Genomic DNA, 27874 nt, shown 5'->3' with positions numbered 1-27874 from the left:
CAACTACACAAACCAGAGTTCCCTAAATATTTTATTTACTCTTTCAGAAGCAAAACAGAGAGGAGAGAGAGAGGCTTAGAGAGAGACAGAAAATAGAGAAATGGATATGGATGGAAGAGCGGATCCAATTCAGAAACCGAAAATAAAAATCTCAAATCCACATTAGTGAGAGCTTCATCCCAAGAGTTTTACTCCAATTTCCCAATTATCCTATTACCAGTGGGCGCTAATATGTTTACAGGAATTTCGCCATCTCAAATCTACATCACCAATCTCACTTTACGTGAACCGTAAAAGCAGTTAGATCGAAATTTGAAGAAAAATCAAGGCGTTAGTCGTTGTGGTTGTGGTTGTGGTTGTGGTTGTGATTTGTGCAAAATCCATCGCGAATTCAGAATCTCAAATGGTGATGGAAGATAACGAGAGTTGTGGAAGTAGGGTGGTGGAATCTTCAGCTGCCAAGAGCCGACAGCAGCGGAAGAAAGTGGAGGTTTACAATGAGGTTTTGCGGCGGCTGAAGGAATCCGATCATCCGGAGGCACAGGAGCCGACTTTCGATGATCAGCTTTGGGCGCATTTCAATCGCCTACCGGCCAGGTTGCCTTTACTCTTTCTAACCTACACAGTCACGCGCTTAACGTTGTTCTAATATTGTCGGTATAATTTGTCTTTTTCCTTTCATTTCTCTCTTTCCAATAGGAGTGCTTTATTATTGAGATTTTTTGTACGTCTTGTTTGGATTTACGAATTTGAGCGGTGATTAACCATGTCGAAAGATATTTTCAGCTTATGATTGCTGGAACTTGTTGTAACGATGTAAGACTGTAATCATATCAGCTATGGCGGTGTTGCATGTCAAGATATTTTTTGTTATTTCTCTACATGTGTATCCTTCTGATGCGTTTCGGTATGTTAATTGCTCTATGAGTCTCTGACTGAGTATCTGTTTCTCTTCATCGAAGGTATGCAATGGATGTGAATGTTGAGAGGGCAGAAGATGTTCTCACGCACAAGCGTTTACTGCATCTAGCTCGCGATCCTGCTAATAGACCAGTTTTCGAAGTTCGGCTTGTACAGGTGAACTTTGCTTGTTCTGCTTCCCTCTGTGATCCTGATATGTTAATTGTTTAATGTTCTGTGTTTATTCACGTGGCATCTGCTGACCATTAGGCTAGTAATTCCATCTCTAACTTCAACTTGGAAGCAAGATAGTTTGTTTGAATGACAATACTCGTGCCTTGTGAGAATTGTTTCGTCAGGAAGGTACAATAGTCATCTTGAGCTGATTGGTGGAGAGTGGAGACCAAAAATAGGATCTTCAGAGTAACAGAAAAGTGAATGCTTAACCGATTTTACCAGTAGCCCAATGCTTGCCCCCTTTAAAATTTATATTTACTTCTAGGAAGCTTAAGATTTTACCCTTATAATGTTGGTCAAGTGCCAGAGTTCTAACTCATTGATTATTCAATATATTTAAGACTTAAGTTGAATTTAGAATCTCTACTGATGTTTTGAGGTTTGGAAAGTGAAAGATGGTTGAATCATGAATGTATCCCATCTGCTATCTAGGTGAAGTTTGACATTTTAGCAAACAGGTTGCTACTTATTTAGAGCATATACTGATGTAATTTGCCACATTTGTACCTTGAGATAAAAGTAGGTACATCTTGAGGTCTATGGTAGTCGTTGTCTGCCTTTATTTGGGTAAGGTCCAAACAAACCAGCCAACATGCACCTCATTCTCATTCTTTTTTTTCTGTAATATGGTGAGATTTGGAATATGCACAAATTTATTTTGCATGGATTCAATTCTCTAATTAACATAAGTCCACCTATATTACAAGCTTGCCAAATCTTCATGTTCATCCCACATACTTATTTTCATTCTCATGGAGAGATCTTATTAAATGATGAGATGTTTCTCAACTGATCTAAGGAAAGATGACCTAACAACCATTGTCTTTGCCTTTTATCACTGTTTGCATGGTATTTATGATTGGTTATGTCATATATATGCTGAACATAATTTAATCCTGGCATTTTGCACAGGTTGTGCCTCTCTTTGATGGGAATTCTGGGGATTCAGTACATTCACATTCACCAAGAAGGGGAAGGTGTAGCCCGCGACTCTTTCATATCTATAATTGACATTCATGGTTTCTCGTTTATTAACAGTTTCAATTTGTCACTATCTTTCGTCATAAAATATTTTATTAAGTAGTTCTTCTGGATTTATATGTAGTTTGTGAGGTTTTATTGAACCTGTGAATATTTACTATCCTATTTTTTATTCAGCATCCACCCCCCACCTGCCTTTGGTTCTTCTCCTAATCTTGAAGCTCTTGCACTTGAAGTAAACAAATCTGAAGTTCAAGATGGAGATAGTGTCACAGAGGCTGGTACCAAGATTCCCAGGTATACTAAATAGTTTATCTGATCTTGACATGATTCATAGTATTATTTTTAAACGTAGTTGCCATTATATATGACTTGTTACTTTCATTCTTTAGGCTGCTATTGATTGGATCTTTTGAAAGTGATTATATTCCATGTCCCACCCATTGTGTACTTTTGTTGACTTTTTTCGGGCCCATGAAAAAATAATTTGTCCATCAGCCATTTGAAGGGCATGGATGGGATCTGTGATCCCTCACTTTTGAGCCTTTCTTACTAATCTTCTGACATTGATATATTCTTGTTAACATTCAGAACTATAAACTAATAAATTTCCCTTTGCTCTGACTTAGCTGTCAGGGGAGTTTTCTCTGGAATTTTTGAAAAATAATGTGGAAAGCAGGTGAAGATGGAGGCAATTTTGAGGACTAATTTTATTTTTATGGAAAACTCAGTGAAATGCTTTGCCATACTTTGAGTGATGAAGTTGGGTCTAACCTTTTCTTCTTTTTTGGCTTTAAGCTTTTGAAGTGGGTTGTAAGTTCCTGACCCTAATTGCAATGAGGTTATAAATGTTAACTTTCAGTGTGTAGTAATGGGGGAAACACAACTGTATCAAACATATTTAATTAATAGAGATCGGTTATCTAACTCTCTTATAATGTCAAATTGTCAATCAACCAAAGTACAGCTATATAACTTATGTCTATCATGTTTTTATCTCACTTAATAACCCAAACACAGTGACAGTGTATCTTTTGGAAGTTTTGTTGTGTTCTTTACTGCTAAACTTTTTTGTTTGACAAGTTGTAATGTTTAACGAAAATAATACTGGAAATGCATATCACGAAGCTTACATTTGCTATAAACTTCAATGCAGGGCCATGCATGAGATTACCTTTTCAGCAGATGACAAGCCAAAGCTTCTCAGTCAGGTAATTAATATTACTTAATCCATTTCACTATGCTATACTGGTCACATGAAAGATATCTAACATGAAGTAAACTCTTCAATGATGGCAATTGCAGTTGACTTCTTTATTAGCTGAAATTGGACTAAACATCCAAGAAGCACATGCCTTTTCCACAGTGGATGGCTATTCGCTAGATGTCTTTGTTGTTGACGGGTGGCCCTTTGAGGTATCTACACCTTAATACAGCCATTTTTGTTGTTGTATTGATTGTTTCCTTTTCATTGGCCACCAACCCTCGTTCATGTTAGATATTTTGCATATTAAGAATATCATTTAAAAATACTTTTCGTGTAGTAATTTTTCTGTATCCATGCATGTTTGGGTGCCCCTTATTTTACTTTGATGACTTTTCAGGAGGTTGAGCAACTCCGGACTGCTATAGAAAAAGAAGTTTTCAAGATTGAGGTATTTCACATTATACTCCTTAATTTAGGAAATTGGGAGTCTGATAAAGTTTCCTGCACATGATTTTGTTAAAAAGCCAGCGTGGAGCTATTACTAATGTTATGCACTTTACTCTACAGAGTACATATGTGCTCGGTCTACGATAGTTTTTGTTGGGATCCTTCTCTTTTTCTTTGAATTCATCCTATTTGTCTCTTATATGCTTGATTTAATATTATTATAGATTTGTATTGTCATGGACGATTCATGTTTACTGCAGAAAAATTCATGGCCAAATGCGCAAAATCTGCCTTCTCTCAGTGAAATTGATCCACTATCCATCAAAAGAGAAGCTGATCATCTGACAATTCCTAGTGATGGTACTGATGTCTGGGAAATCAATCCTCAGCTCTTGAAGTTTGAGTCCAAGATAGCATCAGGATCCTATGGTGATCTGTAAGTACCAGGGCTGTCACTTGTCAACTTATGTGTGTAGTTGAGTGTTCTATTTAGCAGAAGCTAATAAATTTACTTTCTTTCTTCAGATATAAAGGTACTTACTGCAGTCAGGAAGTAGCAATCAAAATTCTCAAGACAGAGCGATTGAATACTGAACTACAAAAGGAGTTTGCCCAGGAAGTATATATAATGAGGTTAGTCAATGTGTGTTTATTGATATATTGGTGGACGAACCAGCTATAGTAGGGCATCCTTTGAAGAATTTTTTATACTATTTGGTAACTTTCGGTTTTTTAATGATCATGGGCGACAGTTTTCTCACTGATGTTATCTTATATTCCTGCGAGTCTATTTGTTCAGTGCATCAGTTTTGCTATTATTTCAACCTTTTAAACTTGACGCTGGCATCCATCTTAAACTTATCTTATTATTGTGGAAGATTTATGAACCATTATTCCTTTTTCATTGATTAGTATATGCTACTTGCAGAAAAGTACGACACAAGAATGTTGTGCAATTCATAGGAGCATGCACGAGACCTCCTAACCTGTGCATAGTGACAGGTACGTGTCAAACATAGTACCATGGCCTGAAAAATATAGAGATATGGTTTGAACTACTTGAGGTCTCTTCCTTTTTCCTAATGATGTAAAAGGCAAATCAGGGTAAGTTTTACGTTTGTTTGATTGCAGAATACATGTCTGGAGGGAGTGTTTATGATTATTTACACAAGCAAAAGGGTACTTTCAAGCTCCCAGCTTTACTCAAAGTAGCTATTGATGTATCAAAGGGCATGAACTATTTGCATCAGAACAATATCATTCACAGGGACTTGAAGGCCGCAAATCTTTTGATGGATGAAAATGAAGTAAGCATTATTTTTAATGAATTGAATCTGCTTTGATCTATTTTCCCCCACGAATCTGTCAAATTGTATAGTTACCCATGTGCAGAAAATATTTGGGTCTCGACTTTTGTTTTATGTCAGTGTTGTGAATTTTGGGTAAAAAGTTCTTGGTATTCTGGGTAGAACTGAAGATATTGTACACTACATAATCTCCCATTCCAACTATTGGAGCTTTCATAGTTTGGAATAACTCAAATGTCTTCACCTGCAGGTTGTTAAAGTGGCTGATTTTGGGGTAGCCAGAGTGAAATCACAGTCAGGTGTTATGACAGCTGAAACGGGGACATATAGGTGGATGGCTCCTGAGGTATGCCTTCGTCTTTGAACCAAATCAGAATATAGGAGATGTTATGCATCATATGCAGATTTTTTCCTACGAGCTGTAACTGTGACTGTCATTATTATATGTTGTATCTTTATCATACCAATTCTGAAGATTCCCATGCTTGACTATTATACTTGAATTCACTTTTTAACATAATTCAAACAATAGATTATGCGCCCTTTTATTCGGGTTTGAAAAGAGGCCCTCTGGAGCTTTATTCTTTGCATTTCCTCTTCTAGTCTGCAGTTTTCTGTCTCTGCTTGCTGGTTCTTGTCATAACACAATCTTAATCTTGATTTGCTCACTAGTGCTCTTTTCTTAAAGGTGATTGAACATAAGCCGTATGATCATAAGGCAGATGTCTTCAGCTTTGGGGTGGTTTTGTGGGAACTGCTGACCGGAAAGGTACTTCTTCTGCTCTCTTAAATTGTGTACTCTTAATCTTCTAGACAACAATTAGTTATGTTTTTTTTGCTTTTTTGCTTTTTTGTTTGTCAGATCCCCTATGAGTACTTGACTCCTTTACAAGCAGCCGTTGGAGTGGTCCAAAAGGTAAGGCTTCTACAATGCTATGCAGTTGGGTTTTTATTCATAAAAACCATTTATGCACACTTGAGCAGAGACTAATTCACTTGACATACCACACGAAAAGTTAAATGTTGTAAATTTCAAACCACTTCCTTTCATTTGGCGTTTCAGGGTCTAAGACCAACTATTCCAAAAAACACTCACCCAAAGCTTGCCGAGCTACTTGAGAAATGCTGGCAGCAAGATCCAGCAGCAAGACCTGACTTCTCTGAAGTAATGGAGATCTCGCAGAAAATTGCCAAGGAGGTATTGTTCTTTTTTGTTTAAGTGATCACTGTGCATACCTTCTACTTCTAATTGACACTTGCTATATTACCAAATTATCATATTCACTCCCTCCTCCCCCGACCATGTGTCTGCTCCAAGAAAAAGTGTATGCCAAGACCCTAATTATAATATGAGAAAACGAATCACGAAGTAAAATAGAAAATTTGACATGATCTTTCATTCGGAATTGTGAAATAGGAATACTTGTTCCGGACAAGTTTTATATCTGAATAGGACACTTATTTGGGGGAAGAGGGAGTACAGCTGATGATATTTTTTGCTTGTTTACATACCTAATCATATGCATACTTTATGAGCTAATTGCTGTTATAACTTGCCCATGAACTAATTATACACTTGTAAAACAGGTCGGAGACGATGGGGACGACAAACGGAAGGAGAGATCAGGAGGATTCTTTTCGGCCTTGAGACGTGCACATCACTAAATAACAGTTAATTCAATAAAAGAATGAAGATTTTTTTTTAATTTAGGGATATTAAAACTCACGTCCAATTTTAGGGTTAATTGCATCCCTTAGTCCATTTATTCTATTTGGCATTGTACAGTATCCCTTTGTTTTGAGGTTGTACTGCATTTCATCTTACAACTTTTGCAATCTTATTAGTAGTTTTTATTGTGAGGTTTTTCATGAAAATCAAATGTAAACACTGTGACACATCATACAAGATTAAGTTTGACTCTACTCTATATTAAATTTTTGGGGTTGAAAGTTCATCTATAATTGTGTATATTAGGACATGTATAACCAAATATATTTGGTGGTCTTTTTCTACCTTCTCTTAGCTCGTGTTGTTTTTCTTCTTTTGGCAATCGGCTCTCTCCAGGAAGAAGAAGAAGAAGAAAGCCGAGTAAAATGGCGATTTTATGTAGAAACTCATATGGTTTGTGTCCAATGTTTAACCTTTTCTTTTACGAAAATTCTTGTTTTAAAATCAGAATTTCCATTTTTTCCGCAAATACTCCTTCATTTCATATTCGAATCACACTTATTGTATGAACAAGTTTTCTTTTCTTGTATCCTGCTCCCAATTTGTGCATGCTATAATTGTCTTAACGAATTATGTTTATTTTACCAGTTTCTTACTGTTACTAAATTCTTCACATTCAATCTCGCATTTATGTCTTTATCTCGTTTTAAATGTGCTATTAAGGGGAAATCAATTTCCTAAAACTTTGGTGATGATGTCGAGATCTCTCCCTGATCAATAACATAAACCATTGTACACGATCAAACCAATATACGCACACTCAATTTACATATTTTAGTTTTATGTCTTGTGATGTCAACAACTTAAGCATAGTAAGCAAGAGACTTTATTTTTTTCATCATGTACAGTCAAATTAAACACTGTAAGTCCGTAACCCAAGTAGCCCTTCTAATTATTTTGAAAAAAATTGGTATAATCAGCTTTATGAGTACTCCATAAGTTTATAAAAATCTCTTGATGTTTTATCACTCTATGTTTAGTAGTAGTACTACTATATTCTATTTTATAGTATAATGATTTAGCATTCGATCCAAATACAATTAAATAATTCAAAAAAATACAATCATCCCAACAGTTGAAAATTAGTAAAAAAACGAAAACCATGCATTCACATCCATTACAATGTGGTCTCATTCTGTCATCGGTAATGCCATAGTTATTCAAAATCCACAATTTGGTTTGGGATGAAATCTTGAATATCTGAAGAGTATTTTATCCTGAAAGAAATGAAGATTTCTTTGCCTCATTTGATTTTGAATAATCATTAATGGAGCTTCCTCCTTCCCGCAGGAAGCCCTCCAATTCCAAATCATTTATGCATGCCCGCAAAATCTCCCTCACCGACCCCGACCAACTCTTCGAAGAGCAGCCCATTCTCTCCGACCACCGCCGCGACTCCGCCAACGAGATCATCGTCAAAATCGACGACGACACTCCCATCCTCTGGCAAAATCACCCTCCCATGCAACAACCACCACCTCACGACCCCCCTTCCAAGCTCATTCATCAGTTCCTCCACAAACAGAAAGCCGCCGGCGGAGATCTCTGCCTCGACGTCGACCTTGAAATGGATGAATTACGCAACAACAACAACAATAACAATAACAATAACAATAACAATAACAATTCCCGCAGCCTGCCCCCTCTCGCCGCCAAAAGCCGCCGCGTTACCGTCGATGAGCAGGACAAATTCCGAAGCGAAATCAATGAATCTCCCGTCTCCTCCCCTTCCTCATCCGACGACGACATTGGCGACGACGCCAGCAATCAGAGCGGCCTCAATCGCCGCCGATCCATCGCCAAAAACAACAACGACAGCGGCGGCTCCACCCCCGCCGACGGCCAGGTCCTCAAATGCACCTCCTCCATCCAACAAAGGTACGGCAGAATGAAAACCAAATCGCGCCTCCTCGATCCGCCCGACTCCACACCCGAACGCCGCCCCGAGATGAAATCCGGCCAGCTCCGCTCAGAAGTACTCGGGCGGGCATCCGGCATGGTGACCCGACCCGGGGAAGACGAAGAGGAGGATCCGTTATTCGACGAGGATTTGCCCGAGGAATACAGAGGGGGCAAATTCAATACCCTAACATTGCTCCAATGGATCAGCTTAATTTTAATCGTGACCGCCCTAGTTTGCACCATCCGCTTCAAAAAATGGAAAATCAGGAAATTCAGAGGCCTGCATTTATGGCAATGGGAGGTTTTGATTCTGGTCTTGATATGCGGGAGGCTGGTATCAGGCTGGGGGATTCGCATCGTGGTGTTCTTCATCGAGAGGAACTTCTTCATGAGGAAGAGAGTCTTATACTTCGTTTACGGAGTGAAACGATCGGTGGTGAACTGCATCTGGCTAGGGCTGGTGCTGATCGCGTGGCACTGGATGTTCGACAAAAAACTGGAAGGGAATGACAAATTCTTATGGTATGTGAACACAGTCTTAGTCTGTATGATCGTCGGAACTCTTCTATGGCTGGTGAAGACGTTGATGGTGAAGGTGCTCGCGTCGTCGTTCCACGTCAGCACCTTCTTCGACCGGATTCAGGAGTCTCTCTTCAATCAGAAGGTGATCGAGGCGCTATCGGGGCCGCCTCACCTGGAGATCAAGAAGCAGTTAGAGGAGGAGGAGCGGACCATGGCGGAGGTGTGGCGGCTTCAGAACGCAGGGGCGACCCTGCCCCCGGATTTGAAGCCCTCGGCGCTGCAGCAGCCCAAGAGCGGGCAACTGCCGCCTAGGCCGGGCAAGGCGGTGAGCTTCAAGCTGTCGTCGGGGCAGCTGGCGAAGAGCATGAAGGATTCGAAGAATATTAATATGGAGAGGAGTAAGAGCCAGCATGAGATAGTGTCGATGGAGGATTTGCATAAGCTGAATCACAAGAATGTGTCTGCTTGGAACATGAAGAGGCTGATGAAGGTTGTGAAGAATGGGGTGCTGACCACGCTGGATGAGCAGGTGCAGTATAGCTCCCAGGGCGACGAGGCCTCCACGCAGATACGAAGCGAATGCGAGGCCAAATGTGCGGCCAGGAAGATCTTCCGCAACGTCGCTAAGCCTAAATCCAAGTCACTCTTCTTCCTTCTTCTCTACTTGCAACTAGCTTTTTCTTCGACCTAATAACTTGATGTATGTTCCTCTCCAGGCACATCCACCTCGACGATTTGATGCGTTTCTTGCCGGAGCAAGACGCGTTGAAGACCTTGAATGCGGTGGAGGGGTCGACCGAGAGCGATAAGAGGATTAGCAAAGCTTCCCTCAAGAGTTGGGTGGTAAGTACATAAGTGGTCTAATGGCAATTGGTTTTAGGATACAACTCTACGGATTTCTATCAACAATGTTTATATTTGTTAGGTTAACGCGTTCATAGAGCGAAGGGCACTGGCCCTGACGCTCAACGACACGAAAACAGCGGTGGACAAGCTCCACCACATGGTGAACGTGATCGTAGGGTTGATCATCTTGGTGGTCTGCCTCGTCATTCTCCAGATCGCCACCAGCAAGTTTCTCCTCTACATTAGCTCACAGGTAGTCGTTGTGGCCTTCATATTCGGAAACACTTGCAAGACCGTCTTCGAGGCTGTAATCTTCGTCTTCGTCATACACCCTTTCGACGTTGGTGATCGCTGCGAGATTGATGGAATCCAGGTTATATAACTTTCTCTTCACTTGTTAATTTATGCATCGCCTTGTTTATATTTTTCTTCATGCGTTGGTGTAGATGATCGTGGAGGAGATGAACATTTTGACTACGGTTTTCTTGCGATACGACAATCTCAAGATTATATATCCCAACGTGACTCTCGCAACGAGGCCAATCGGGAACTACTACCGGAGCCCTGACATGGGAGATTCCGTCGATTTTGTTGTCCACATCGCCACGCCTGTGGAGAAGATTGCGATGATCAAGCAGAGAGTCACAACGTATGTACTAGTACTTTTAAATTTTGAAAACAAAAGATAACTTTTTCTATATATATGGTATAATTATTGGTGTGCAGATACATCGAGGTGAAGAACGACTATTGGTACCCGCAGCCGTCGGTGGTGGTGATGAACATTGAGCAGCTCAATATGTTGAAGCTATCGGTGTGGGTGAGACATAAGATGAACCATCAAAACATGGGAGATAGATGGAAGAGGAGGGCTCTTTTGGTGGAGGAGACGGTGAAGATCCTGAAGGAGCTTGATATCGAGTATCGTCTCTATCCTCTCGATGTCAATGTTCGTGCAATGCCCAACATCACAACCACCCGGGTGCCGCCCGGGTGGTCTACTCCTCCTCCGGCGACCTGAACTTTTTGTTTCTAGTTATGATGCATCAGTGTTGTTGTATTAGGTCATCGTGATGTATATGGTGAAATGGAAATATATTTGTTAGCTTTACATTATTTTGTGTTTTCCATAATTATATATATTGTGGGATAGATAATTGGTTGACATGAATTTAATGTATAATTGGTAAACTAAGAGAGATTGATAATTTTTTTTAAAAATGTATTATCAAATGAAAAATGAGTCTCATTTTATTAAAGAGAAAATAGTTTCTAAAATTAATATGTATGTCAGAGATGTAGATTCATTCTCAAATAGTTATAGTAACAACGAAAGGGATTATGTCTCAAGTAATATGTCAAATGTGGTGGGCAGGCTCACCTACCTTGGGTAGGTTGGAGACCGCCAGTGACGAATACTATCAAGCTTAAATGCTTAATGCGGATGCTTCTATGGAAGGCGGGCTCACCTACCTTGGGTAGGTTGGAGACCGCCAATGATGGATACTAGGGGTGGGTAAACGGTTTTCGGTTAATCGGTTAACCGAGAACCGAACCGAAACCGGTCGGTTATCGGTTAACCGATAACCGACATTTACGGTTATCGGTTCGGTTTCGGTTTTAAGTTTTGCTAAAAGTCGGTTATCGGTTATAACCGATAACCGTCGGTTATAACCGGTAACCGAATTAAATTCAATTTTAATTTCAATTATATGTTTATTTAATACTAGAATAAATTATAATTTACTTCAAACTTTGTCACAATGGAAGAAATTGTAATTTATATCTAAATTTTGTCTAAATCAATGTCAAAAAAAGTCCATTTTAATTTGTGTCACTATCAATTAGAGTATTATACTTATAAATTTATATCTCAAAGTCAATAAAGTTCTTAGGAATTACTATTTTAATTTTAAATATAGAATAACCCTTCACTTATTATTGGAGACAAGTTTTTAAAGTATAGAATATAGATTATGTAAAGTTCAAGTCTTTTAAAGTGCCTAAACAATTTATATATTACTTTTAAATAGGAGTATAATAATAATAACAATAACAATAATAATAATAATAATAATAATAATAATAATAATAATAATAATAATAAAAGTAGATGAAAAGTTAAAAGTTAAAACAATAAATAATTTTAAATTCAATTATATTTTTAATTAATAATAACAGAAATTGTAATTTACTTTTAAACTTTGTCACAATAGAAGAATCTGTAATTTACTTTCAAATTTTGTCAAAGTCTCATATTGCATATTTGCAATGTCAAAAAAATCTATTTTAATTTGTTACCTATTAGTTATTTATACTTATAAAGTTATAATATATCAAATTCAATAAAGTTTCTAAATATATTTTTAAAAACAAGATCTCTCAAAGTTAACAAGTGCTTAAGCAATACTACTAATTTAAAAATAAGATAACCTTTCACTTATTATTAGAGAAAAGTTTTCAAAATTTAGATCATTTAAAGTTTAAGTCTATTAAAGAGCCTAAAAAATATATCATACATGTATTGCTTGTAAATAGGAGTATAATAATAATAATAATGATAATAATAATAGTAATAATAATAATAATAATAATAATAATAATAATAATAATAATAATAATAATAATAATAATAATAATAATAATTTACTTCTAAATTTTGTCAAAGTCTCATATTGCAAATTTGCAATGTCAAAAAAGTCTATTTTAATTTGAATTAATTTATTATGGTGTAGGATAAAATTGAATGATTATGACTAAAATGCAAAAAAATATGATAAAAAATTTGACGTTTTCGGTTTTACAATCATGCAAAAATGCGTAGAATTGAGAATACACAATATCAATTAACAATCTTTGTGAGAAAATTTCAGAATTTTATATATTATAGATTGAATCATTGAATTGAATGATTGATCATTGAAGGATGGCCGTGAAATAGTTAATTCAACTTTCGGTGATAAACTAATAGTGTGATTAGGTGTAGGTTGAGTTATCTATCACAACCTTAATCATGCAAAATAAACATTTGAATAAGTTAAATCAATTCGGTTAGTTCGGTTATAACCGAGAACCGACCGGTTCTAACCGAGTCGGTTAATTAAGTAACCGAACCGAAGATCGGGTCGGTTCCGGTTAGTTTTTTGAAGGCATTTTGGGGTCGGTTAACCGACCGAATAACCAGCCCTAATGGATACTATCAAACTTAAATGCTTAATGCGGATGCTTCTTTGGAAGGGGGGCAGGGCGAGCTTTTCTGGCTGTTTTGTGATGTTTTCGGAGCATGAAGGTCACACTTTTGTGGTTGACATTGAGATTTGTTCCACGTTAATTGTTGAAATTTGGTGCATATTTTGTGGGCTTTAGCTAGCCTAAGGACTGTGATTGCGTAAGTTAAATGTGGAAAGTGGTAACTTTGTGGGTGTTTCTATGATCATGGAGCAATATGATGTCGTTGGTAATTGTCACTCCATAGCACATGAAGTGCATGCGTTACTTCAAGATTTAAGATTAATAGTGATTCATCATGTGCACAAAGAATCTAATACTTATGCTGATTTTTTGTCACATTTTCCATGGTAAAGCTAGTTTAGAGTCACCGCCGTTGAAACTCAATAATCAGTTGATTAAACAAATTAAATAATTTTATATTTATTAATTGCTTTGTCTTCAGCTTTAGTAGCTTTCTTTAAACGAAAAGAAGTCACCACACTAAATCTAATGACCATAATTTGTGCCTCTAATCTTTAGCTACCCAAAGAAAGGTGATTGAGTTTTTTTTATTTTATAATAACATAACTCGGATCCTATCAGTGTTCGGTTGGGGAGACTAGCCATGACATAATACAACTAATTGCTTTACTTTTACGTTCGTTTGCCAATATTGGAAATTATGTCGGCCCATTGCTAAATATAGGCCCGTGATCAAGCCCATCCACATGATATAATTTTCTGCAGTGAAAGCAATGTTAGATTTGTACATTCACTACAAATTCTTGGTCAGCTCTTCAATAATGCAAATAGCAAATCTTATTAATTTGAAAAGAAATGAATATTTTTTATTTCATATGAATAATGTGGGCTGACCATTATTTTTTGGATTCTCCATAATCATATAGCATACACCCTAATGATGGACAGACAGTAGATTAGTTTTGAATAATTTTTAGCATTAAATAAAAGACAATGGAGAAACAATTATAATTAAAAAATGGATATGATAATAATAATAATAATAATAATAATAATAATAATAATAATAATAATAATAATAATAATAATAATAATAATAATAATAATAATAATAATAATAATAATAATAATAATAATAATAATAATAATAATAAAAATAATAAAATAGTAATACAAAAAGTAGAAGGTTACAACCGTCTTTTCCCACAAATACTAATAGTTGGGAGGGAAACCATTGCACAGTGTAGAGAAACTATTCCAGTTCCACCTATCACCACACTCGCACACAAATTTCTCTCTCAACCAACACTCCTTTCTAGAATACAGAGAGTTGGACTGGTTTGAGCAAACAATCTAATGGCGAATTCCTCCACCTCTCTCTAAACTGGATACGATCAAAACCGAAAAACTGGAACCATTTTGTAGTTAGACCAAACGATTTAATGGCGAATTTGTCGAGCCTGGTGCACGAGCTCCGGGAGCGCATCGCATCATCAGCATCAACTCCTCCGAACAAGCAGCACGACGACGTTTTGGAGTCACGCTTTCGCGCCGTCCTCCCCAGTCTCCTCCAAACCTACGTTGTTCCTTCATCGTCTGGTAATTTTTGCATATTTGCTCATTGTAATGGTTGGGGTTTTATATTGTGAATTTGTTAAAAAACGACTGAGTGCAATGGTAGCCAAGGAGAGAGAGGTGATTGCGGTGCTGAAGCTGCTGTCACACACGGCGAAGAATTTTCCCGGAGTTTTCTATCACGGGCAGGCGAGTGCGGTTATTCCTGTAATCGGAAGGATTCTGCCCTTCTTTGCTGAACCTGCATTTCGGTAATTAGCTTCATTTATTGATATGTTTGTTATTTTTTGATATAGTAGTGGTCGGTTTTATTTTGGTGCTGCTGCAGATGTTTTTGCAGGATTTTGATATTTTTGGGTATTCACTGAATATTTTTGAAAACCGAGGTTTATCTGATTGTAGTCTGAGATGCTTGTTTCTTAATACCAGCCTGACAGTAGGTTGCTTAAGTTCTGGCAGAAAACTTATAGTACTAGTTTCTTTAGGTTTTATTTCAGTGTTGCTTGTTTCTGCAGAATATAGAGTTCTTTTTTTTTGCTATAAATCATCCCGGGGAAGCAGTTTTATTAAGTAGTTTAAATTTTGTTTATTGCTAGTCCGCGACATGGAACTATACTGGAGATTGTTGGATCGCTGCTGTCCTTGCTCCGCACAGGTGATCGGGATGCCTACCGCCAGTTCTTTATGGATGCTATGTTGTTAACTGAAGGTAAACAAACAGACTGTCAAAATCTCTGCCCCCAATCTGGTTGGTGACTTGTCTTACTGACTATAATGTGCATTTGAATGCTATTTCTTTCTCCTTCTTATGGGGTTGTAGTCTTTGTTGTTCTATAATTCTATATGAAACCACTTGATAATTCTTATATTCGTATTATGGCATTAAAATTTTTTCCCGCTATAGATCTTCTATATGCTGCCCCAACATTTGATGGGAGAAGTTCAGGGGAACCAAAGAGACTGCTGTTGAAGTCTTTCTGTGATTCTTTTGCCAGAATCTCCAAGCACTCTGTCCTTCTTGGGGATGAACCAGATTGCAATCAACCAGTCACTGGACAAGGAATGTTAATTGATCTTTCGGGAAGAGAAAGATTGCTAGCATTTGCCACATCAACCGTCAAGCTTCTAAGTAGATGCTTAACTGAAGGAACTTTGTATGTTGAAGGGCTTTTGGATGCATCATGTGTTTTGGCTGTCTGCAAGCTTTTGTGCTTTGGAGATGCTGATCTGCACATGGTAAAGTACTGCAAATTTCTTCTATATTAACTCTCTGCATCATATGATTTAATACTTGACTCAAATGCGTAGTCTAACTTCTCAAGTTTTCTGAAGGCATGTTTTGACTTTGCACGCCTCATCAGAGCAGGGAGAAACAGTGAGATAGTTCCTGCTGAAAAACTAATACAATCAATAACAATTATACTAAGTGAAGATGTTGAGGCTGTTCCTATTTTCAGGTATTATTATTATTGGTCATAACATATAACTTTACTTGGTGGCTTATTTAGAAAAATGATCTTATCACACTGATTTATCAGATGGTAAGTTTCTGTTGATTAATAGCATTGGCATGATGTTTTAGCTCATGGTAGCTCAATATTTCTTTTGGTGTTAATGAAACTTAGATTAACCAATGATATATGATCTACTGAGCTTTGAGCTTATTGTTAATTGCTTTGAAGCCATCAAATATTGCTTATAATTAGCTGAGTCATTTTAGATACCTAGCTTTTGGCTACGCAGACACTTTCTCAAGATCTGTCTTCCTATCATCTTCAGTATCAACATGGTACCATAGTTGTCTGATGTAGGTTATTTTTCTCATGGCGACATTTTTTTTAAAATTTCAGAAGTGTGGCATATGACTCATCAGTAGGAGCATGTCTTCAGGCTTTGCATTCGTGCTGTTCAGATGATGTTGTCAGGTCAACGGCAGCTGATATAATGCCCATTTTTTCTCAGACAATGCTGAAGACTGGCAGCTTGGAGCTCAAGGTTATTAACTTATCATGCTGTGTTGTCTTTTCTTTTTTATGAAATAGAATAATCTATTAGCTTTGGGCTCATCCGCTCAAAGTTACTTGCATTGTATGTGTCTCCGTCTCTCCGTCATGTGGGTGTAGCTTACTTACAGTGACCCTCATGATCTGTTTTATATGCGACTTGTTTAACCTTATAGCTTGGCTGATGTTACGATTCTATGTTTTCAACATTTCAGGCTGCTCTTACCAGTGCATATGTCCGAATTGTGAATACATGCCCCCCTTGTTTCTGGAAGCCAGAATGTCTAATTTGTATGCTTTGTTCATCAAAGCCCAATTTTCATTTAATAGGCTGCTTCAAAGTTGCTGTTTCGAGGCTAGGCCCCAATGTTGTTGGAATGATAACAACTCCCAAAAATCATACTGGTCTATCTCTGGTCAAGGTTAATAAAGGTGAAAGCTCAAATGGTGAGCGCAAAAGATCCATTCAGGATTTAGAATCATTAGAAAAAAAGCGCCAAAAAGTAGATGACATTTCTGGCCTTAAATGTCCTGATGTATTCAAGGCTGTTGGTAGTTTTACTGGTGCAGGGGAAAAAGAATATGCTGATTTTATGTGCTCCTCATTAAATCTATTACTTGGATTTCTACAACCTCCTGGAGAAAATACTAGTTCATTGGGGACAGAAACTTCCCTTGCAGCTATTTGCATACTCTGTATAGTTTTTTCTGAACATCCTCATGCTGAGCTATCCCTTCGCATATTTCAGCTTATGTTCAACTGGATTTCTTGGATGTTTCAGCAGGTTTGTTTATTTTGTTTAAATTTATATATTTATATATAATTAGATTATGCCGTTTTGTAATGTCTAACAAATCTAGCAGGTAGAACAAGGACTTCTATTCCCTCTTGATCTATCCATTTTTCTAGAAGCAGTCCACTGCCTGCTGCTTTCGAGAGGTAATGGAACTAGAAGAGAGCTTAAAGCCTTAAATATTAGTCCATAGCTGTGAGTGTGTGTGTGTTTGATTACTGTTTGGAATCCTTTCTTCTACTCTAACTCTTTTAATTCTTTTCCTCACTCCCAGCATGTGGGACACTTTTCTTTTCTAGTCATTTAACTTAATTTGTCTCCGGTTCATTTCCCTTCATTTTTCTTCTTATTTAACTATCAAAGCCTTCTATTCACTTAGGGTCCTTATCTGAAGAGAGTATGCATATGATCTACGGAAATACTGATGATATTGGGAACATCTTGAGACCACTGCTAAAGCTTCCTTGGGATAATATTCCTTCCATGACAGAATCCCATCCCCTATGGAAGGCAAAATGTTTCTCTGTTCGTGTGCAGTCCAGGGTTGAGTGTATAAGAGAGCATGTGGTGGATCTTGATATTATGGACTTGGGGCTTCAAGATGATGAAGAAGAAGTTAGAATCGAAGCTGTCACTTCTATGCCAGTGATTGTTCTACTCTCGGGGTTTTCTGTTCTGCCCCATATGGTCAAAAGGCTGGAGTAAGTGAAGAACGCCTTTGTAGTTAAGATTAGGATTACACAACCGTCTGTAACCTTTTAAATAAAAACATTTTATTTTCTTGTTTTTCAGAATCCTAAAAGGAGATAATAGTGAGCAAGTCAAGAAAACAGTTGTCCTCTCTCTTGGTCAACTCGCATGCCTGCATGGGTACTACAGTGGCTCTACTGCATTTCTGGGAGCTGAATGCAAATTATACTTCACAAAGGATAACAATAAAGAAGACTCACCTATTCATCGTCTGTTACAAGGATTTTGGTGTTCAAAGTGTGACATGAGTGACACAGTCGATGATGGGTCTTGTTTGGAAGTTCTTTCACCTAGCATGCTCGAAAGTGGTTCTCATTTGATCTGTGATTTTATGCATTTGCAGTCTTTATTTTTTGAGCTCCTTTATGATCAGCCATCAGAAGAAGTTCAAGTTGCATGCGTAAGAATAATCCAACGAATCCTTCTGCATGGAACTGAAGATATTTTTCTTAAGACAAGATCTCAGTGGGTTCAGTGCATTGAACTTTTACTTCTTAACAAGAACAAAAATGTGAGACAAGCCTTTGGATCTCAAATAAGTTTCTTTCTTCAGGAGCCTATTTTGGAGATTTTATTTTCAGATAAAGATGTTTCCAACAAATCAAGAGAACAAAGGTTCATGGACAAAATAAAACATGCTTTGGCAGCTGCTGATGAACCTATGGTTTTTGAAACCCTACTAGAAACTACAGCAACTATCATGAAATCTGTTGATATCCATAGTCAACTATTTCTGTTCTCCCTTATTTTACTGATTGGTCAGCTTGACAGTTCTCATGTTACTGTGAGACTGACTGCATCGAAACTGATTATCAGATCTTGTTACCTACATCACACAGGTGGGCTTGAGGCAATCCTTTCCAAAGTTCTTCATGCCCGAAATGAACTGTATGATTATCTATGCATGAGGCTGGTCAATCAGCGAAAAATGGTTGAAGAGTTTTCAGCAGCTGTTCTTGGTGTGGAAACTGAAGAACTTGTCAAGAGGATGATTCCTGTTGTTCTTCCTAGACTTGTGGTCCTCAAGCATGATAATGACCATGCACAAGCAACATTATATGAATTGGCCAAGTGTTTGAACACAGACATGGTGCAGCTAATTGTTAATTGGCTGCCTAAAGTACTTGCCTTTGCTCTTCATCAAGCTGATGGACAGGAATTAAAATCCGCGTTGCAATTCTACCACGAACACACTGGATCTGATAGTCAAGAAATTTTTGCAGCTGCTTTGCCTGCACTTTTGGAAGAACTTATATGCTTCTCCGATGTAAATGATCCAGAAGAAATAAGTAAAAGGTATGTATACAGATAGTATTAATATAAAATGATTCATGTTATGTTGATACAAAGTTTTGGAAGTCAAATCTATGCCTACTTTTAAGTACTGCTTGAGATATCAACTAAATTTTTCAGCTCCTTGTGGAATCTATAACAGGGGACTTTGTTTTAGTTTCATAGTATAACCAACTATGCTCTTTTAATATTCTATTTACAGTTTTTTTTAAATAGTCTACAGAGTACTGGAAGAATTTATATTGATGATCTATATTTTCTTCAGTTTTATAAATTAGTCGACAGAATACTGGAAGAATTTACATTGATCATCTAGATTTTCTTACAGATTAACCAGGGTACCTAATATGTTAAGAGAAGTTGCAAGAATTCTTACTGGTAGTGAAGATCTCCCTGGTTTTTTGAGGAACCATGTTGTTGGTTTGCTGAACAGCATTGATAGAAAAATGCTTCATGCAGAGGACATGTCACTACAAAAGCAAGCGATGAGACGGATAGAGATGCTGATTGAATTGATGGGCTCCTATCTTAGCACACATGTACCAAAATTTATGGTTCTTCTCATGCATGCCATCAACAAGCAATGGCTGCAGGGTGAAGGTCTCTCTATACTACATTTGTTTTTAAAGAAATTAGCTACTGTCTCACCATCTAGCACTAAACATGTTATTTCTCAAGTTTTTGCTGCACTTGTTCCTTTCCTGGAAAGAGATACAGGGAATTCATCCTCCCATACGAGTAAAATTGTAGAGATATTGGAAGAACTTGTAGTTGAGAATAAGGTCATTTTAAAGCAGCACATTCGTGAGTTCCCTACTGTACCCAATGTACTTGCTCTGGCAGAAGTGAACAAAGTCATTGAAGAAGCACGTGGATTAATGTCCCTGAAAGACCAATTACACGATGTTGTGGAGGGGTTAAAGCACGAGAATTTGAATGTAAGATACATGGTAGCATCTGAGCTAAGCAAGTTGTTGAACTTGAAAAGGGAGGAGTTCGTGGCTTTGTTCATTAAGGAAGGGGATTCAACTTTGGATATCATGAGTTCTTTGATAACATCACTGCTCAAAGGGTGTGCTGAGGAATCAAGGACTTCGGTTGGACAGAGGTTGAAGCTGATATGTGCAGATTGCCTTGGAGCTCTTGGTGCTATTGATCCTGCCAAAATCAAGGGATTTTCCAGCATACGCTTTAAGATTGCATGTTCTGACGATGATCTCATTTTTGAGTTGATTCACAAGCATCTAGCCAGGGCTTTCAGTGCAGCACCAGATACCGTTGTGCAAGATTCAGCTGCATTGGCTATTCAGGAGCTGCTAAAAATTGCAGGATGTGGGCCATCTCTTAATGACAGTATTTTGGAGCGGACTAAAGACAAACAGCTTATGAAGGTAGGAAAATCTTCTATGTTGAACTGCTCTGATGAGTTTGGTAGGGGGCAGAGATTGTGGGATCGGTTTTCCAGTTATATCAAAGAGATAATAGCACCTTGCTTAACCTCAAGATTCCAGCTTCCCAATGTGTCAGACTCAACAGCTTGTGGATCTATATACCGTCCTTCAATGTCATTCAGGAGATGGATATACTTGTGGATTAAAAAATTAACTGCACATGCCACGGGTTCTCGGTCTACAATTTTCAATGCTTGTCGAGGTATAGTGCGCCATGATGTGCAGATAGCCATGTATCTTCTACCCTACTTGGTCTTAAATGCTGTGTGTGACGGTACAGAGGAGGCACGTAGTGGCATAACAGAGGAAATTTTATCAGTTCTTAATGCAGCCGCCTCAGATAGTAGCACTACTGCTGCTCACGGAAATAATTCTGGGCAAAGAGAGGTGTGTATCCAAGCTGTATTTACACTTCTTGACAATCTAGGCCAATGGGTAGATGATGTGGAGCAAGAACTTGCCCTTTGCCAGCCTCTTCAGTCGTCCAACTCTAAGCAGCTGGCAATCAAGTTTAAGGACCAGAATATGGCTCTTCTAGATGATTCAAACCAAGTTCTTGTACAATGCAAACATGTGTCAGAACTCCTTGGTGCAATTCCAAAATTTACCCTTGCTAGGGCCTCATTCAGATGTCAGGCTTATGCTAGATCTTTATTGTATTTTGAGTCCTATGTGTGGGATAAGTCGGGATCTTTCAATCCTGCTTCTGAAAGGAGCTGTGGAGTCTTTGAGGATGAAGACATATCTTTTCTTATGGAAATCTACAGCGAACTGGATGAACCAGATGGCTTATCTGGATTGGCATCTCTACGTAAATCAAAAAGCTTGGAAGACCACCTTTTGATTAACAAAAAGGCAGGAAAATGGGCTGAAGTTTTGACTTCTTGTGAGCAGGCTCTGCAGATGGAACCTGCTGTTCAGAGGCATTCAGATGTCCTCAATTGCTTATTGAACATGTGTCATTTACAGGCCATGGTAACTCATGTAGATGGATTAATTCGTAGGAATCCTCAGTATAAGAAAACATGGTGCACCCAAGGGGTTCAAGCTGCCTGGAGGCTAGGGAGGTGGGACTTGATGGGTGAGTACCTGACAGGAGCTGATGAAGAAGGTTTACTTTATAGCAGCTCTGAGAGTAATGCTTCTTTTGACAAAGGTGTAGCAAAGATTCTTCAGGCGATGATGGAAAAGGATCAGTTTTCGGTTGCTGAGAAAATTGCCAAGTCTAAGCAAGCTCTAATTGCTCCACTGGCTGCAGCTGGGATGGATTCCTATGAACGAGCATACCCATTTGTTGTCAAACTTCACTTGCTCCGTGAGCTTGAGGATTTCAACTCTCTTCTAAAAGGGGAGTCATTTCTAGGAAGGAGATTCAAACTAGATGAACCAGAATTCCTAAGTGCTCTGGAAAATTGGGAATGCCGGCTCAAACTTACCCAACCATCTTTGTGGGCAAGGGAACCACTCTTGGCATTCAGAAGACTTGTTTTTAGTGCCAGTGGTCTTGGTGCTCAAGTTGGAAATTGCTGGATACAATATGCAAAGCTTTGTCGCTCAGCTGGTCATTATGAAACTGCAAACCGGGCAATTTTGGAAGCCAAGGCTGCGCAGGCATCTAATGTTCATATTGAGAAGGCTAAGCTTCTGTGGAACACCAGGCGCGCAGATGGTGCCATTGCAGAGCTGCAACAGTCCCTTTTAAACATGCCCATTGAAGTTGTTGGCCCTGCTGCTATGTCATCAATTACCAGCCTCTCTGTGGCTCCTGTGAATCCTCCCCCTTTGCTCTCTGATGCTCAGTGTATGAATGAAAATACAGATATAGCAAAGACCCTCCTCCTGTACTCGAGGTGGATTCATTATACTGGGCAAAAGCAGAAGGAAGATGTGATAACTCTATATTCTAGGGTGAAGGAACTGCAGCCCAAGTGGGAGAAGGGATTCTTCTACATGGCAAAATACTGTGATGAAGTGCTTGTTGATGCCCGTAAACGGCAGGAAGGCCCTACTGAACAGTCAGTGCAAGTGATGCCATCTAATTCAGCACTTGCATCTAAAAACATAAACTCAGAGCAAAGCTGGTGGACTTATCTTCCTGATGTGCTGTTGTTTTATGCAAAGGGGCTTCACAGGGGCCACAAGAATCTGTTCCAGGCCCTGCCAAGGTTTTTAACATTATGGTTTGACTTTGGGACCTTTTATTATAGAAGTAATCAACAGTCCAGTAAGGATATGAAAAATGTACATTTGAAGGTAATTATGTTCACCAACTAAAATTTAAGCTTTCATTTCTCACTTTCATTATTTTATGTTAATTTCCTTTTCCTTCTTAGATCGAGAGTATCATTAGAGGGTGCTTGAAAGACTTGCCAACCTACCAGTGGTTGACTGTCTTGCCTCAATTGGTTTCAAGGATTTGCCACCAAAATGAAGTAACTGTCCGCTTGGTAAAGCGGATAATAACTTCTGTTCTCCAGCAGTACCCACAGCAAGCCCTTTGGACTATGGCAGCTGTTACAAAGTCTACTGTTTCTTCGAGAAGAGATTCTGCAGCAGAGATCATACAAGCTGCTAGAAGAGGATCCAATCAAGGAGCCTTTAACTCTATGTTCTTGCAATTTGCTGCTCTTGTGGATCATTTAATCAGGTTATGCTTCCATCCAGGCCAATCAAAGTCAAAGACAATCAATATTTTGACAGAGTTTAGTGCCCTGAAGAGGATGATGCCTGTGGAAATTATAATGCCAACCCAGGAATCTCTTACTGTTAACCTACCGTCAGATGATGCAAATCCTGCGGATTCTGGTACATCAGACATTTTTTCACACTCATATCTGCCGACAATATCTGGAATAACAGATGAGGCTGAAATTCTTTCATCACTTCAGCGCCCCAAAAAAGTATGACCTAATCTTGCTGCACTCTTTTTTTCTTATTTTTTTATGTTGTTTTCTCCCCCTCCCCCTCCTTGTGACTGTTTCTCTTAAGAGGCTCTCAATATATGTATGATTTGAACTTCACTGGGTTTATGTTTAAACATCATATTGGCAGGTCATTCTCATAGGTAGTGATGGAAAGCAACACCCATTTCTTTGCAAGCCAAAGGATGACCTGAGGAAAGACGCAAGAATGATGGAGTTTAATACAATGATAAACCGTTTGCTTTCCAAAAATCCTGAAAGTCGTCGTCGGAAGCTTTATATTCGTACTTTTGCAGTGATTCCTTTGACAGAAGATTGTGGCATGGTTGAGTGGGTCCCTCATACTCGTGGGCTTCGACATATTCTCCAGGACATCTACATAAGCTCCGGAAAGTTTGATAAGCAGAAAACAAATCCTCAAATTAAGCGTATCTATGACCAATCACATGGTAAAATGCCTGAAGATCAAATGCTGAAGACCAAAATCCTGCCAATGTTCCCTCCAGCTTTCCACAAATGGTTTCTAAACACATTCTCAGAACCAGCTATGTGGTTTAGAGCCCGTACTGCCTATGCACATACTACTGCAGTCTGGTCAATGGTTGGTCATATTGTTGGTCTTGGGGATCGGCATGGTGAAAACATCCTTTTTGATTCTACCACTGGGGATTGCGTGCATGTTGACTTTAGTTGCTTGTTTGATAAAGGCCTGCAGTTGGAGAAGCCGGAGTTGGTGCCATTCAGACTGACACAGGTAACAGGATTTGTTTGTTTTGGCACAAGGTCACTTACTGTTCATATTTTTCACTATGGAACATCTTCTTATTAGTAATTTTTGGATCAACTGTTAGAAAACCAGTAATACCACTTTTGTTTTGATTTGTTTTTCGTTGTTTCTTTATCAAGAACATGATCGATGGGCTTGGCATAACTGGCTATGAGGGCACCTACCTGAGGGTCTCTGAGATCACACTTTCAATTCTGAGGGCTCACAAGGAGACACTGATGAGTGTTCTGGAAACTTTCATCCACGACCCTCTTGTCGAATGGACTAAATCTCACAAATCTAGTGGAGTAGAAGTACAAAATCCACATGCACAGGTTTGAGTCGCTCTCTTCCTTGAGGAGCTCTGTTTGTCCTTTCTCCTAAATAGATGGCTACCTGGTTACTTAAGTCATGGTTTGACCGAACTAGATGATGATATGACTATTTCTTTTTGTTTTAACTTTCAGCGAGCCATCAGCAACATAGAAGCACGTCTGCAGGGAGTAGTTGTCGGTGTAGGAGCTGCACCTTCTCTACCTCTAGCCGTGGAGGGACAAGCTCGCCGGCTAATTTCTGAAGCAGTTTCCCTCAAAAACCTTGGAAAAATGTATATATGGTGGATGCCTTGGTTCTGAGATTTGTCTCGTTAGGTATGAATACTTTCTCAAATCTTATCAAGATTTGCGGCTTATGCACTGAAAATATTGCCTCAAGTTCCATTGAAATGCAACGAAGATGTGTGCTTTCACTAATTTAATTCAGAGATGTGATTCTTGCATGCTTCGAGAGGTGAAACTCCATACTGCGTAATTTATTGCTATATTACAAAGTGCATTCTTTTAGGTGGAAGGGCAAGTCGCCGGGCTTGAACTTGACGAGTGCAACCACTGAATTCAAGTCAAGTCAGAACCAATAAGGGACTAAAATGCAGATGCAAGGTTCGGATTTGCAAATTTCTGCATTTAATTGAAGGTATTTTCCATTAAATGCAAAGAGATGCCGAAATTGAAGTAACTATGAAATTTTTATTAATAAGGGAAAATTACATTAACTTGATTAAAGGATTTTGTCACAATATATGAAGCAACCAGTCCTTAAATGCTTTTCCTTTGCCAATGAAACATCCAATATTCTTCCTATCAATCCTCAGTGGGCATTTTGTCCTCATAAAAATTTCTTTCGCTAAACCTCTTACAGGCGATTCTCCTCTTGCAGAGCTGTGCTTCCCATGGCCAGAAACCACCAGAATCTCAGCAGGAATCATGCAATCCCCAGCAACCAACCTCAGCTTCAGCTCATGAAACCACTGCAGCAGAACGAAATACGTCGTGCTCACATGCATTCCATGCAAATCCAGCTTCAACTGTGACTGGCTACAGTCCATCACCTGATCAAGAACAGTCGAGTTCAACAACTCCAGCACCAAACTGGCTTCATCTCCTTTCAAACCATCTACCAGTCCATCAATCGATAGAGGTGCACTCTTGATATCTTTGAGCAGGAACATGATGGTGGGACACCAATTTAGAACCGAATTGTATGTTCTAACTGATAACTCTACGCCTAACCCCTTCATCTTCTTCAGCCATGAAACCATTTCTTGAATCTCTCCATGTGCTCCAAATGACGATAACACCATGTTACAACACACCGTATCCAATCCAAACCCTTTGTTTTCCATCCAAACTATGCTCCTCTTCATATCTTCAAGAAGCCCCTTCTGCCCATATCCGTACACCAGCGATCTCAGCTCAAAAGCCATCACTCTCACCCCATTTCCCACCATTTCTTGCACCACATTCTCAGCCTTCTCAGGATACCCCATCTGACAAAACCCGGCAGCCATGGCTGAATACCCTCTCTGCTTCGTGTAAACGCCACCCGATTGCATCATCAACTTCCTCAACTCTCTACAAGAATCTGCAAACCCCCTCTCTGACTTATGCTTAGCATTAGAATCCATTAAATTACAGTAGAATGCACACAGATCCCTCTCTTTTAACCCCAACTTCAAAATTGTCTCACCAAACAGATTTTCTGCCTCTTCAAACCTCTCTTCCTTGTACAGGAAAGCAATCACATCTGCCACCAGCTTTGCATTCCAGCTAAACCACGATTCTTGCTTGATCGCTGCAAACAACTGCAAGCACACCAACTGTTTGACAAATTGCCTCTACGAAGTAGCAAATGCCAGCACATTTTTTGCAAGTGAACTTACTGGAAACGCGACGGAGGAGAGACGGGGACAGGGGTCGGAGGTGGAGAGAAGATGGGAGAGCGTGGTGAGGGCCACGTGCTTTGACGATGAGGTGGCGAATTTCCGGAGTAAGCTGGCAGCGGTGGAAGGCTCTTCTGCGGCGGCGAGGGAGGAGAGAAACCGCTGGCCTTGTTTTGTCAGCGTGCAGCAGACTGACTGTGGTGGGTAGTGGAGGAAGCCGGCTGATGTTGGTGGGGCCGCCAGGTGAAGACTGCCTCCGGCAATCATTTTTGGCGACGTTCTCAGATGGATTCTATCCTTCTATATCATGCAAAAACATTCACATTATTTCTTACTATATCTAAAGATGGATTCTATCCTTCTATATTTATTTACTGGAAGCTGGGCACTAGCCCCTCAAAATTGGCTCAATCCAGCCCGAATGACCCATTCGGCCTGAAATTTCTTTAGTCAAGATTATTGCTCCATATTTATGTGTTTAACCATTTATCTAAATTTTCTAAAAGCATGCCTCTTTCAAACGGTCTTGGATCCGCTGCTGTAGAAGAATCCACATGGCAATTTTTTAAACTTAAAATATACTCCTTTCGTCCGCTGTTAGGAGTCCCATTAATGGGTGGCACAGGTTTTAAGAAATAATAAGAAAAGTGGATGAAAAAAAGTTAGTGGAATAGAGATCCCACTTGTATATATTAGTTTTAAAAGAAATGTGAGTGGAATGAGTTAGTGAAAGGTGAGACTCTATTAACATTTATGTTAAAAGTGAATCGAGACTCTTATTTACGGACGGACTAAAATGAAAAAATGGAACTCCTATTCGTGGACAGAGGGAG

At 38.9% G+C, this 27874-nt stretch overlaps 4 protein-coding genes across 10 annotated transcripts; 3 read left to right on the top strand and 1 right to left on the bottom strand.

Annotated features, from left to right (window-relative positions):
- The first annotated feature begins 34 nt into the window (after positions 1-34).
- On the top strand, positions 35-7034 carry LOC125188705 (serine/threonine-protein kinase STY46-like). The gene is made up of 17 exons (XM_048085711.1): positions 35-165; positions 242-597; positions 963-1077; positions 2050-2114; positions 2296-2415; positions 3275-3329; positions 3424-3534; positions 3723-3773; positions 4033-4208; positions 4298-4405; positions 4701-4774; positions 4904-5079; positions 5330-5425; positions 5768-5848; positions 5942-5995; positions 6143-6277; positions 6667-7034. The coding sequence occupies exons 2-17, from the start codon at positions 404-406 to the stop codon at positions 6742-6744; spliced, it is 1689 nt and encodes a 562-aa protein (XP_047941668.1). The 5' UTR covers positions 35-165; positions 242-403; the 3' UTR covers positions 6745-7034.
- Positions 7035-8075: 1041 nt separating this feature from the next.
- LOC125189391 (mechanosensitive ion channel protein 6-like) lies at positions 8076-11171 on the top strand. Its single transcript, XM_048086673.1, has 5 exons — positions 8076-9871; positions 9949-10075; positions 10158-10451; positions 10525-10727; positions 10805-11171. The coding sequence occupies exons 1-5, from the start codon at positions 8076-8078 to the stop codon at positions 11097-11099; spliced, it is 2715 nt and encodes a 904-aa protein (XP_047942630.1). The 3' UTR covers positions 11100-11171.
- A 3361-nt stretch (positions 11172-14532) lies between these two features.
- LOC125188202 (serine/threonine-protein kinase ATR) lies at positions 14533-27508 on the top strand. Of its 7 annotated transcripts, XM_048084962.1 has the most exons (18): positions 14533-14869; positions 14952-15096; positions 15442-15554; positions 15750-16081; positions 16178-16302; positions 16696-16840; positions 17064-17633; positions 17710-17788; positions 18022-18343; positions 18435-19688; positions 20014-23389; positions 23470-24036; positions 24188-24811; positions 24964-25158; positions 25291-25473; positions 25667-25795; positions 26039-26299; positions 26892-27508. In XM_048084962.1, exons 1-15 carry the CDS (start codon positions 14713-14715, stop codon positions 25456-25458), a joined length of 8172 nt encoding a protein of 2723 aa, XP_047940919.1. In that variant the 5' UTR covers positions 14533-14712; the 3' UTR covers positions 25459-25473; positions 25667-25795; positions 26039-26299; positions 26892-27508. The 7 variants fall into 7 exon arrangements, with proteins under 7 accessions (XP_047940919.1, XP_047940922.1, XP_047940921.1 ...); XM_048084965.1 differs by having other exon boundaries at positions 17713-17788; positions 26039-27508; XM_048084964.1 differs by having other exon boundaries at positions 25667-25761; positions 26039-27508.
- On the bottom strand, positions 25829-27308 carry LOC125188203 (pentatricopeptide repeat-containing protein At2g17033). Its single transcript, XM_048084967.1, has 2 exons — positions 27042-27308; positions 25829-26963 (listed from the first exon to the last, which is right to left on the bottom strand). The coding sequence occupies exons 1-2, from the start codon at positions 27306-27308 to the stop codon at positions 25893-25895; spliced, it is 1338 nt and encodes a 445-aa protein (XP_047940924.1). The 3' UTR covers positions 25829-25892.
- Positions 27509-27874: the final 366 nt, after the last annotated feature.

Source organism: Salvia hispanica, chromosome 5 (assembly GCF_023119035.1).
Source record: "Salvia hispanica cultivar TCC Black 2014 chromosome 5, UniMelb_Shisp_WGS_1.0, whole genome shotgun sequence".
Taxonomy (NCBI): Eukaryota; Viridiplantae; Streptophyta; class Magnoliopsida; order Lamiales; family Lamiaceae; genus Salvia; species Salvia hispanica.
This window is presented reverse-complemented; position numbering and strand designations above follow the sequence as displayed.